The sequence below is a fragment of the Numenius arquata genome, chromosome W (genome assembly GCF_964106895.1).
Source record: "Numenius arquata chromosome W, bNumArq3.hap1.1, whole genome shotgun sequence".
In the NCBI taxonomy this organism is placed as follows: domain Eukaryota; kingdom Metazoa; phylum Chordata; class Aves; order Charadriiformes; family Scolopacidae; genus Numenius; species Numenius arquata.
In genome coordinates this window covers 22,036,571-22,047,124 of record NC_133615.1, presented here as the reverse complement: position 1 = coordinate 22,047,124, position 10,554 = coordinate 22,036,571, and the positions used below count along the sequence as shown (strand labels likewise).

General features: G+C 42.0%; 1 protein-coding gene across 1 annotated transcript; it reads right to left on the bottom strand.

Moving 5' to 3' along the window:
• Positions 1-5,069: 5,069 nt before the first annotated feature.
• Positions 5,070-8,792, bottom strand: LOC141476646 (large ribosomal subunit protein eL37-like). Its single transcript, XM_074165429.1, has 4 exons — positions 8,738-8,792; positions 7,861-7,996; positions 7,483-7,567; positions 5,070-6,426 (listed from the first exon to the last, which is right to left on the bottom strand). Exons 1-4 carry the CDS (start codon positions 8,738-8,740, stop codon positions 6,357-6,359), a joined length of 294 nt encoding a protein of 97 aa, XP_074021530.1. The 5' UTR covers positions 8,741-8,792; the 3' UTR covers positions 5,070-6,356.
• Between the last annotated feature and the right edge of the window lie 1,762 nt (positions 8,793-10,554).

Here is a 10,554-nt window from a genome sequence, read left to right as displayed (position 1 = left end):
TTTGAGTTGAAAAGTAAAGTGCTTCTTGGCCCATGTGGCCTAATTTCTGATGTAACCATTCCCCTAATCAATACCAGGTGGGATCTAAAGAATCCTCAACTTTTATCTTCCTAATTTTTGTCAGCTCATCCACCTTTTGGTTCCAGTTTGTAGCTGGTTTATTGTCATTGGCATGAGCTTTCACCCATCCTATTTGAAATGGTGTTTTTCTGGCTATGATTAATAGCAATTGCCAATCTTCAATTCTCCAGATTGGAGATCTGTTTATTTCCCAATTTAAGGTTTCCCATTGGCAAAGCCACTGGGTGGCGCCTGCCCACACAGCATAAGAGTCCACATATATAAATTTTGCTTCATTTTGTGATGTTAAAACAACCGCTCTTAATTCTCCTACTTGGGCACTACCTTCTCCTTTGACAAATTGTTTACCAGTTTTGATTTCTAAAGCAACAGCTCTATATTGCCATTTGCCATTTACCCTCTTTGCTGAGGCATCAGTAAACCAAACGCCCTCAGTTGGTGTATCTTCGGTAAAGGTGGGTGCATCCAAGATCAATGAAGGTTTTAATGGCTGTTGTAGTGTTTGTGGGTCAGTGTTAATAGGCATTTGTAATTTAGAAACTTTCGTGTACCCTTCAGTCAGCTGCCTTTCATCTGCTACCCCCACAAGGTAAGCATACCTTTTCCTAACAGTGGATTTTTGTGCGATCCCTTCTGGGGGAACGGTCCCTTTTAGGATCATTTCCAATAGATTAAATGGACCTCTGATTTGAACAGCTTGCTCCTGCCATATTTTCTCAACTTGTTTGATTGATCGTACTAAGGACAAAAGGCCCTTTTCCCATTCAGAATATCTTTGTTCTGTCTCTTTAAATGCAGTTGAGCTAAACAGTATAGGCCTTTTCGGTAGGTCAGGACTGGTTTGGAATAGATTACAGTAAGCGCCATGTTCTGCAAAACCCCATTCCGCTATAATAGGGTCATGAGGATGGACAGGTCCTAGAGATTGATATGTTTTTAATTCTTGGATTAGGGTTTTAACTGCCTCTTCATGTTCTGAGTCCCATTTCCATGGTTTTCCTTTTCATAAAAGTGAATACAGTGGGCGGGCAATGATAGAGAATCCTGGTACATGTTTGTTCCAGTACCCTAAAGTGCCCATCAACTGTTGTAATTCTTTCCTAGACTGAGGCATCTGTGATTGTTCTATTTTAACCAGAGTGTCCGGTGGAATTGCTGCGCTGCCAGCAATCCACCAAATGCCCAGAAATTTTACTTCCCTACTTGGCCCTCAACATTTTTCAGGTGGGATTTCTATATTTACTGCATGTAACGCTTGCCAAACTGCTTCTGCTGCTTCCTTTACCTCTTCGGGAGAGTTTCCTCCAATTAGAATATCATCTATATATTGCCAGAGTTTTACTCCATCAGAGAGTGAAACCATCTGTAAAAGTTCAGCAAGCGCAGCATGAGCAATTGTGGGTGAGTGTTTATATCCTTGAGGAAGTCTGTTAAAGGTATATTGAATGCCTTCCCAAGTAAAAGCAAATTTTTCTTTATCCTCTTCCTGTAAGGGGACCATGAAAAACATATCTTTCACATCTAGTACTGCCATCCAAGGATGTGAGGTGGCATGCAAGGTAGCTGTTAGAGTTGCAATATTAGGGACTGCAGCTGTCAGTGGGGCTGTGTTTGCATTTAAGTGCCAACAGTCGATTGTTAAATGCCGTTTCCTGTCCGGTTTACAGACTGGCCAAACTGGAGAATTGTAAGGGGAGTGGGTTCTGAAAATAATTTGTCATTTTTCTAAATCTTCTGAAATTCCAGTCTGTGCTGCAGCAGAAATTGGGTACTGCAGGACATTAGTGATCTTTGATCCAGGGAGTGCTGGAGCTGCACGGAATACACGTACTGTGGTGGCTTGTTGCCTTTTGTTAGGATTGACATTTGAACCAAAAGACCATAAACTGCCATCTGGCAAGTGCCAAGTCCAGCTGTATAAAGCATCAAAACCTAAGATATTTTCATGGTGATCTTTAACTGCAAAGTGAATAGATGTCATGCACTTTTCACCAGGGAGCCACAGATTAACCTGTGCAGTTTGGCACACAGTACCAGTTCCAGTAACTCCAGCTATTTTAACTCTTTGCCATCCAGGTCATATGCCTAGCTTGTCGGCATCCTGCTGTGTAATGATTGAAATTTGTGCTCCAGTATCAATTAAGAATTTTATTAATTGTTTTCAGGGACCAACTGGAATTAAGATATAAGGGCCATTCTCATTTAACCATTGATAAGTTTCTACTTGCCAGACAGGCAGGCGTAATCGCCATCCGGGCACTACTAGATTTTTGGTTGTTTTTTGTAATTGATCGCTAAAAGAGGAGAAAGGGCTATTTCCTTTTCTAGGATCTGGCGATGGAGTTGGAGCATTTGGATTATCTCACTTCCAGAATGCTTGAATTAGACTCAGAATGACACCAAGAGGCTGTCTCCATATCACAGTTCTAGGGATTCCTAGTGCCAATGCTTGCTTCCACAACTCATTTCTCCACTCCTTGTCTTTTAATTGCCAGAGTATTTTTGTTCTTGAGGGTAATTCTGAATTTGCCTAACAACACGACCTGTATTTCTTGCTTGGAAATTTCACTCTATCCTGTTTCTTGCACATAATTGATGGCTTCATGTATTAACATTTCCCATGTGGGGATCTCCTTGTGATTTGTTTCATCCTCTTTGCCATCCTCTGTACCCTCACTGCCTCTTATGGCTTGTGTGAAATTCATTATATCATTGCAATTTAAGTTTCTATGGATTTCCTCCTTTTTTGCAATAAAGGTTTTGAGTGTAATAGGGGCCCCTTTTATTAATGGCCCTGAGGTGTCAGCCTGAGAGGTATCTCAACTCAGGGGAGTTACTGGCCACAGCCCGCTGCAATCCAGAAGAGCTCAAAGGGCCTTTACTAGAATTGCTACTTATAGGATCTGAGACAATTGACTTTCGTCAGGTACTTTTCCACTCCAGCCTGATTTGGACGATGGTTTCACAACCCCAGAGCTTGCTAGATCTTGGGGTCCTGGTATCCCCCCCTCTGTGGCCACAATCCATACGGTGTCAGGAGTGATCTATTATAGTTATCTCCAAGCGGTAGGAGCCATGGGGACTAGGCACACTATTGTGTTCTTGGTCTGTTGCTCCCTACCTTTTCTTTCATGTTAGACCATTATATTACATTGTGGTCCATTGTGGTGTTCTGTGGCTCAGGCTGGGAGGGAGATCACACCAAGTACCAAGTGGCCTGCAGCAGGGGATAGGGGGGGTTGCACCACCACACCCTCACAATACAGCAACAGAGGAGTTAAAGTGAAATTAGCATCACTTTATGCTAGCACATTGGATGGTAGAAACAGCTGGTGGTCAGAAAGCATGAAACCTTGTTCAGCTGTTCCTGCTGTGGAGTCAAGAATCTCACACTGATAGAGGTGTAGCGAGTTCACACACACAACCTACCTAAAGCAGGTACTGTTATTTACATGTCTTCAGAGGAAGTACAACAGTACTAGAAGTCTCAATTACCTTTGAGAGACTGCATTAATTTTATGAACTGCAACATACAACCATTTGTACTGGTATAGACATTTGTTCTTTCAATAGCCCATACGTAAGAAAAAAAAAAAAAACCCCACAACAAAAACCCCCCCACTCTACTATAAACCCAGAACTCTGGATTTAAAGTAACTCTGGTTAGTTGCCTGTTACCTATGGCTCACTATACATTGAACAGCTGTGTTAGGTCTTGTCATCCTTTCAATATGAACCAACACAGATGAAATACTACTTCATGGCAATAAGCAGAGTTCACACTTAAAAGTTTGAGACTGAAAAAAAGCTCTGACCATCAAGTCAAGCTGACAAGGATCCTTTTTTTTTTTTTTTTTTTTTAAACTCTATCATGCAGCTACACTTTTGGAGCTAGACATACTCAATCTGATCAATCTTCCGCCATCACAATCACTTGAACACCTCTCTGCCTTTGAGAAACCTTAATCTGATACACTTTTGTCTAAAAAGTGAGACTTTCTACACTGAATATGAAATGTAATAATTTCTGATTTAATTTAGACTGTACATCTAATTGTCTTTTGGATTAACTGTGCCATATGTATCACTTTGAAGGATACAAAAATCAAACATATTACAGACCATGTATGGTAATAGTTCTATACATAAAGGGGCTGATCTAAACTACCAGTGAACACTATGCAGAGGTTCAATTCTGATAACCCTCGAGATAAAATTATTATAACAAGATCTCAACAAAAGATTTACATATGAAAAACCATCGAAGCAGTCTAGCTTTCAACATTTAAGAAAACACTATAAAGAAACGAAGCGCTTCAGAATCTATATCCAGTAAAGCTTTTAGTCCAACTACAACTGACATGTAACGGTTAGCTACCTGAGCTCTTCTGAATATACTTAACATAACCTAAAGTAACTGATTTCCTGTCCCTCGCCAAGAATTTTAAAATAGTTGAAAATACAATGGCTATCAAACTGCTTGTACATAAAATTCATTCTTGCTGTAGGTAAAATTCCCCCTGAAATTAAGTTTTTAAGTTTCTTTCCAATCGCCAAAACCTTGATACGTTGTATATTGTACAAATACTCATTTGTCAGGAGCATGGTACAGCATAATATAATCCATGCTGAAGAGCTAACAGTTCGCAGCAGCAAATAGCTAAGCACTTGCCTTTGCAGTATTATATCACGTTTGTGGATCAGTGTAACAGGCCGCTCAAAACAAAAATCCCACATTACACAAAGAACATCATATAAGACTTTGCAAAGCAAAGGCTTTCATTCCCACCCATAGTCAGAATACCTGCCATACCACTGTCCAACAAGCCCTTAGTGCCTTGCTGACCTGTTTTAAGATGCTCTGAGGGGTTGTCACTGAGTAACAAAACAAAAAGACATCATTACTTCCTCCTACATTTGTTTCCCAGTATATCATCAAAACCCACATTTTAGATGCACTCCTGAGCCCTGTGAATACATAGATGTGTAATATGTACAAAATTTATTTTTAAGTTAACAGCTTCAATACCACTTTCAGACTCTCAGGAGGACCAATTGAAAGCAGAGTGAGTACAGTATATTTATCACACGCTAAGATAACAGCAGGGCAAGATTTCTCTTTTTGTTTAGAAACAGCCTAAGTAAATACACTCAATTATCTAAAAGCATTAACTATACTTCATTTAAAATATAAGAAAGTGCAGTCAGGCACACTCCAGTTTCAAACCCGGCTGAAAATTTCTTTGGCAATTTGCACAAGCTGATAAATTTGTTGACTGCTGATCCTTCAGTACTGACAAAGAAGTATGCTACTTTTGGAAATTTATGATGAAACCAAAGGAATCATAGAACAGCCTCAGAAGCTTAAAGTATCACACGTTTTTGGTTGTGGTTCCCCCCCTCCCCCAAGTATTTTCTTTTTAAGGCATCTGAAAATCCTCTAAACCCTTGTAGTGATCACTATCTTCTAAATTCCCCAAACTTTCATAAAAGCCTCTTATAACTTTTTTTTAAAGCTGAGTTTGAGAACCAGCTGAGTGACCCAGTAACACCATGTAGGGTACAAGTTTATCAGGTATCAATCCATAATTCAAACATATCCCCAAGTCACTGACTTCCGTATCATACTACCTACCATTTATTGTTTACGCCCAGCATAATTAACTCTGATCTATTTGTGTGCCAGCTTTCCACACTGACCTTCCCAGACCATTTGGGTAACTTCTGTCTCAACTACAGCAGATCTCCAGTCCCTTCACATCTGGTAGTAGGTGTGCTCCAGACTTTGGAGTTTCTTTTTACCCCAAAAGCAATGAACAGGCAATACTTCTGCATGCCTTTCAGAACCACAGAACAATGGCGAAGACTGGGAATCCCTCTTCAACTATTCCCTTCCAGAAGAGCACTTAAAGCCATTATTCAAGTTAATATCTTTGAGAAATTCTGACTCTCCACGCTAGGGCACAACAAAACTCAGTCCATAGTGCCAATATTCCATTTCTCTTGCAGGCGAGTTCTTTTGAGTAACACATAGAAGCCTCTTTTTAATTTCAGCACAGAGGTAATGGTCCTTTTCAAGGTGGGGGTGCTATCAAATGAAAAAAAAAAAAAAATCAAAGGAGTATTTTTAATGAATTGCTTTAGTGCATACCATCAAGATTTTGTGTGTGTAAATATATGTATTTTCAGGAATCTCATATTTCACTGAAGTAAAACACGTATAAAAGGTGACATTTTCTGGATAAGACCATTTATTTTAACAAATAGATGAGCCTTTATGATGAACTGGAGGCTGCAACAGCTGCTCTCTTGGGCTTCGGCATGGTTCCCTCACGGAATCCATTCCTACAAGTAGAAATATGGTTACCACTTTTTGAAAGGGTGATTTCTGCTCCAGGTTATTTTTTCACATTTGTTAGTACTGAAGTGCAAGTCCATTTCTTACAGAAGTCTTTTATGTCTCCAACCAGAGATTAAGACAGGCATGACAAAAGAAGAGTCAGCCTCAAGCTTGCTTTTGGATATGACATTTCTACTTCAGCAACACTTGGTGGAAATCAGGCTGCAGTTGCACATCGTAAGGTATTTTCTGGCTGCTGCTCACCAAAAGACTGCACTCACCAAAAAAACCACAGATGAATGGATCCCTCAACTGCACCTAGGTTGAGGACTTAAAAGACTTCTACTTTTTACTATTAAATCCAATTAATTTTTTGGGAAAACTCTGGAATTGCTTGCTTTTTCATCCAGCTTTCTGGTTTATTAGGCCAGAGGTTACATAGCTCTGTTTTAGAACACAGAGGTCATACAAAAGAAATTCTTAATGAGTTTAACAGTACAGTACCTTGTAAGTACAACTCAAAGCTTTACAACACATTTTAGAAACCTGTAACTCAGAATCTGATGTTAGTTACTTACTGCTGGCTGAACTCTAAATTAGAGTGTGACTACTGAAGTATTTCAATTCTGACTTTTTGGGGGGGGGGGGGGCAAGAGGGGATTGGAATGCGTTTCAAGACTTGTCTCTTACAAAAACCCACGCTTCAGTGTACCGGCAATTTCACTGACTCACAAATAGAGGCAATGTTACACAAAGCATACCTTTTCAAATGTTGGCATTTTATTACAATACCCTTTATGTTCTGTACTATCTACACTTAACAGAAACATCAGAGCTTGCTATACATCCTATGTGTTAACGATGAGTGAGCTTTTTATAATTGGCAGCATATTTCTTTGAAGATATAAGGCATCATTTATTTCCACAATATATTTAAAAAGAAAGACTATACCACATTAAATGTACTAAATAAGAGCGTTAACTTCAAATAACAAATTTTATAATTCAGTGAAATCCATGAAAGATTTCACATTACCCTAGTTTGTAATAAAATATCATACCTGAATCGACGGTAGACCCTTTTCAGGTGCCTCATGCGACCAGTACCAGTGGTGTTGCGTCTTTTAGCTTTTGTACTCCAGTTATCTAGAACACAGAAGTTACTGTTGCTCATCTGTATTAAATAATTAGTTTCACAGTATGTCTAGCACTATTCAATCTGACAGAAGCAAAGGAAAAAAGTTATAAATTAAGTCAATTTCTATACAGTAATACTGCACACATTAGCTGAAATATAGTTAAATCAGTGTTAATTTAAAAAAAAAAAAAAAGCTCCAAATACTGCAAGGTGACACAGTATTCTTCCTTGGTTGGAAAAAAGCCAGACTATTGAAGACAAGAAAGAGACACAAGTTTTTAAACTCAAGTGCGTTACTTACACTTTCTCTTACGCTTAGCAGGGTAACCACATTTCCCACAGGTAGATTTCTGCAGATGGTATGCCTTGGACCCACATCGACGACACAAGGTGTGTGTCTTATTTCGTCGCTTACCAAATGACGATGTACCCTTCGTCTGAAAAACATTTCAAGACATTGCACATTGTAAATATCACTAGCACTTGCAAGTCACGTAACTCAAAGCATAAGCTCCTCTAAAAAACACTCACAAATACACAAAGTCTAATAAACATGTCAGAGGCACGCTGAACTTAGTTTCATCTATAGGTATCCTCCATTTTTAGAAATCAGTTCCTTACACCTCTTTGCCATTCCTACCTCCCCGCCCAGTGCTGAAATAACCACTCTGTGGCTTCGTTTTATCTCCACTTCCCTTCTCATCCGCCACAAATTCCTGAGTGATAAACAGTAAACTGCTTTTTCCTGAGAAAAGGTATTTATTCCACGCAGATCAGCCGTACGCTCACTACAAGAGGCTTTGGCGAGCTAACCCCCTCTCCCTACGTTATATGAAAGGCTGCCTCATCCCCGGGGAGAGCGCCAGCCTGGCTATGCCCGCAGCAAGCACCGAGGAGACCCCGAAGAAGACCCCAGAGGCGCCCCGGCGGCAGCACGGCCCCACACCCCACCGCGGCCTCCCTGCCCAGGACGACACACCCCGCGCCACCACCCGGCCCAGGAGCGGCGCCCACTGCCAGGCGCTCAGGCCTCGGCCCCGCAGCGCCGTCCCGCCGCCGAGCCCAGCCACAGCAGGGCGCAGGCCCGCCCCGCGCCCCAGACGAGGCCCACGGCCCCACAGGGCCCGGTGCGGCGGCAGATGGCAGCGGATACCTCACGGCTGAGACCCAGCGCTCACCATCTTCTCCAGGCGCCAGCACCAAAAAGGGTAGAACCCCGCCTCGCTTCCGCTATAGCCCGGCAAACGCTTCCGGGTGCGCGCCGGAAGCGTCCGGTTGGGCGCGGCGGAGGGGTCCGGTCTGGTGGCCCGGCTGAGGAGGCCTGGCGCGGCAGAGAGCGAATGTGCTCCTTGGGTTGGCCGCGGCCCAGATTGTGCTCAGGAGTCCCCTTTGTGTGGTGGCCCCGTCCTGCCGGACCCGGCCTGCTGGGACAGACCGGGGTCCCCGAAAGCCCTGGTGTCCTGAGTGAGACCCTCGGGGGCCTGGGCCCCAAAAGCTTGGTTGCCCCCGGTGACACCACCCCAAAACTGGTGTTTATTAGGGTGTCACAATGTGTCTTAGGCCATGGTATGACTGGTCCTGGAAGTAACGACTAAGGAGTATCTCTGAGTAAATATGTCTCTACCTGGTCAAGAAAATATTTAACGCACCTAAGTTACCTTACTGGCACATAATTTTTAACTCTAATGCATCTTCTTTGCAATAATGCCCATGCTGCTATTCACAGGTACAGCTCCACTTCAGGCTGCAGAATCAAGTCCTGGCTCTGTTTCTGTGTTCAGTGAAAATTTGTCTTGACTGAAATTCAGGGACAGGGTATTCTTGGCTGTAATACATACTTTCAAAGTCAACTGCCTTAAAAAATAGGCAGCCCCTACTGCACACTCTGCTTGTCCCCAGTCCCCGACACATCACATGACTGTCTGCCTGCAGTCTAAAGCATCGTAATGGACATCATTAATGCAAAATCGTTTTTTATTCAGATGCACCATTTAAATTTTCACATGCCAGCCTACCACGCATCTTCAGTAGACTCACAATCTATAGGCAATTTTATCTTAGAAGAGTTAATTGTGGGGAAATAACATGTACAGAGAGAACTTGAGGAAATTTGTGTTTATCTTATCACCAGTTCAACACCTACTTGTCTCAAACAAAGTCAGCAATTGATGATAAAACCAATTTATTTAACCTTGATTGTAGAATTATATAAACTTGTCTAACAGCTCTTGATAAAAGTATGTATTTATCTGGCAGGCTAGATCTCATTCCTTCTGCTTCTGGTTTACTGAAGCTGACTAAGAATGCAGTTATTCCAAAATGCAGCTGTCTGGGCCTGCCACAAGCCAGCAAACTGTGAGGAACCCCCCCACGATGAACGTGTAGGCAGTTGAACCCCTGTAACATGGAGCTCATTGTCCAGAAAAAGGCATCATCCCATGGCACAATCCCCAAAGGAATTAAGCCGTGTCTGACTGCTGCATTTTCACTCCTGGACAAACCAGCTTTGTATGGTTGCCTCAATATTAATTTATCCTCACTTGTTTCCTGAATGTGGCCTCTCACTGAATTCCTTTGGCGTTGATTTATGCACTGGGAGGCTTTTGACTTCTGCTAAGGTTGAGGGATGGGGTAAAAAGCCATTTTCACTTTAGCTGCATTGTTTCCAGATGCACAAATGCATGGCCCAGGCTGTTCACTCAGCTCTTTCATTTTGATTGGCAATTTCTTTCCCTGGAGTACCACCTAAGGCAGAGGTCTTCGCTCATATTCATTTTACCTCACCTGAAAATCCAGGCATTTAGTCCATCCATAGTGATAAGGGGAAATAACACTCAAGGGTTAATAGCAGGGCCATTGCTTGGCTTAAGCTGTGTATCTATAGCCTAAAGCCATTGCCAAGGTGTTTAGGCAAAGAAAGGATGTGTTGAAACCATAAAGTGGTCACATGGGCCTCGATGGGAGATAAGGGAACAATTGGTATTCTCAGTTGTCC

Excerpts from the sequence above, each read along its gene's own strand:
- LOC141476646 (XM_074165429.1), bottom strand. Across the intron at positions 7,568-7,860 it reads TGCTAAGCGTAAGAGAAAGT|ATAACTGGAGTACAAAAGCT; the intron begins GTAAGTAACGCA and ends TCTGTGTTCTAG. Across the intron at positions 6,427-7,482 it reads AGGGTCTACCGTCGATTCAG|GAATGGATTCCGTGAGGGAA; the intron begins GTATGATATTTT and ends TTCTACTTGTAG.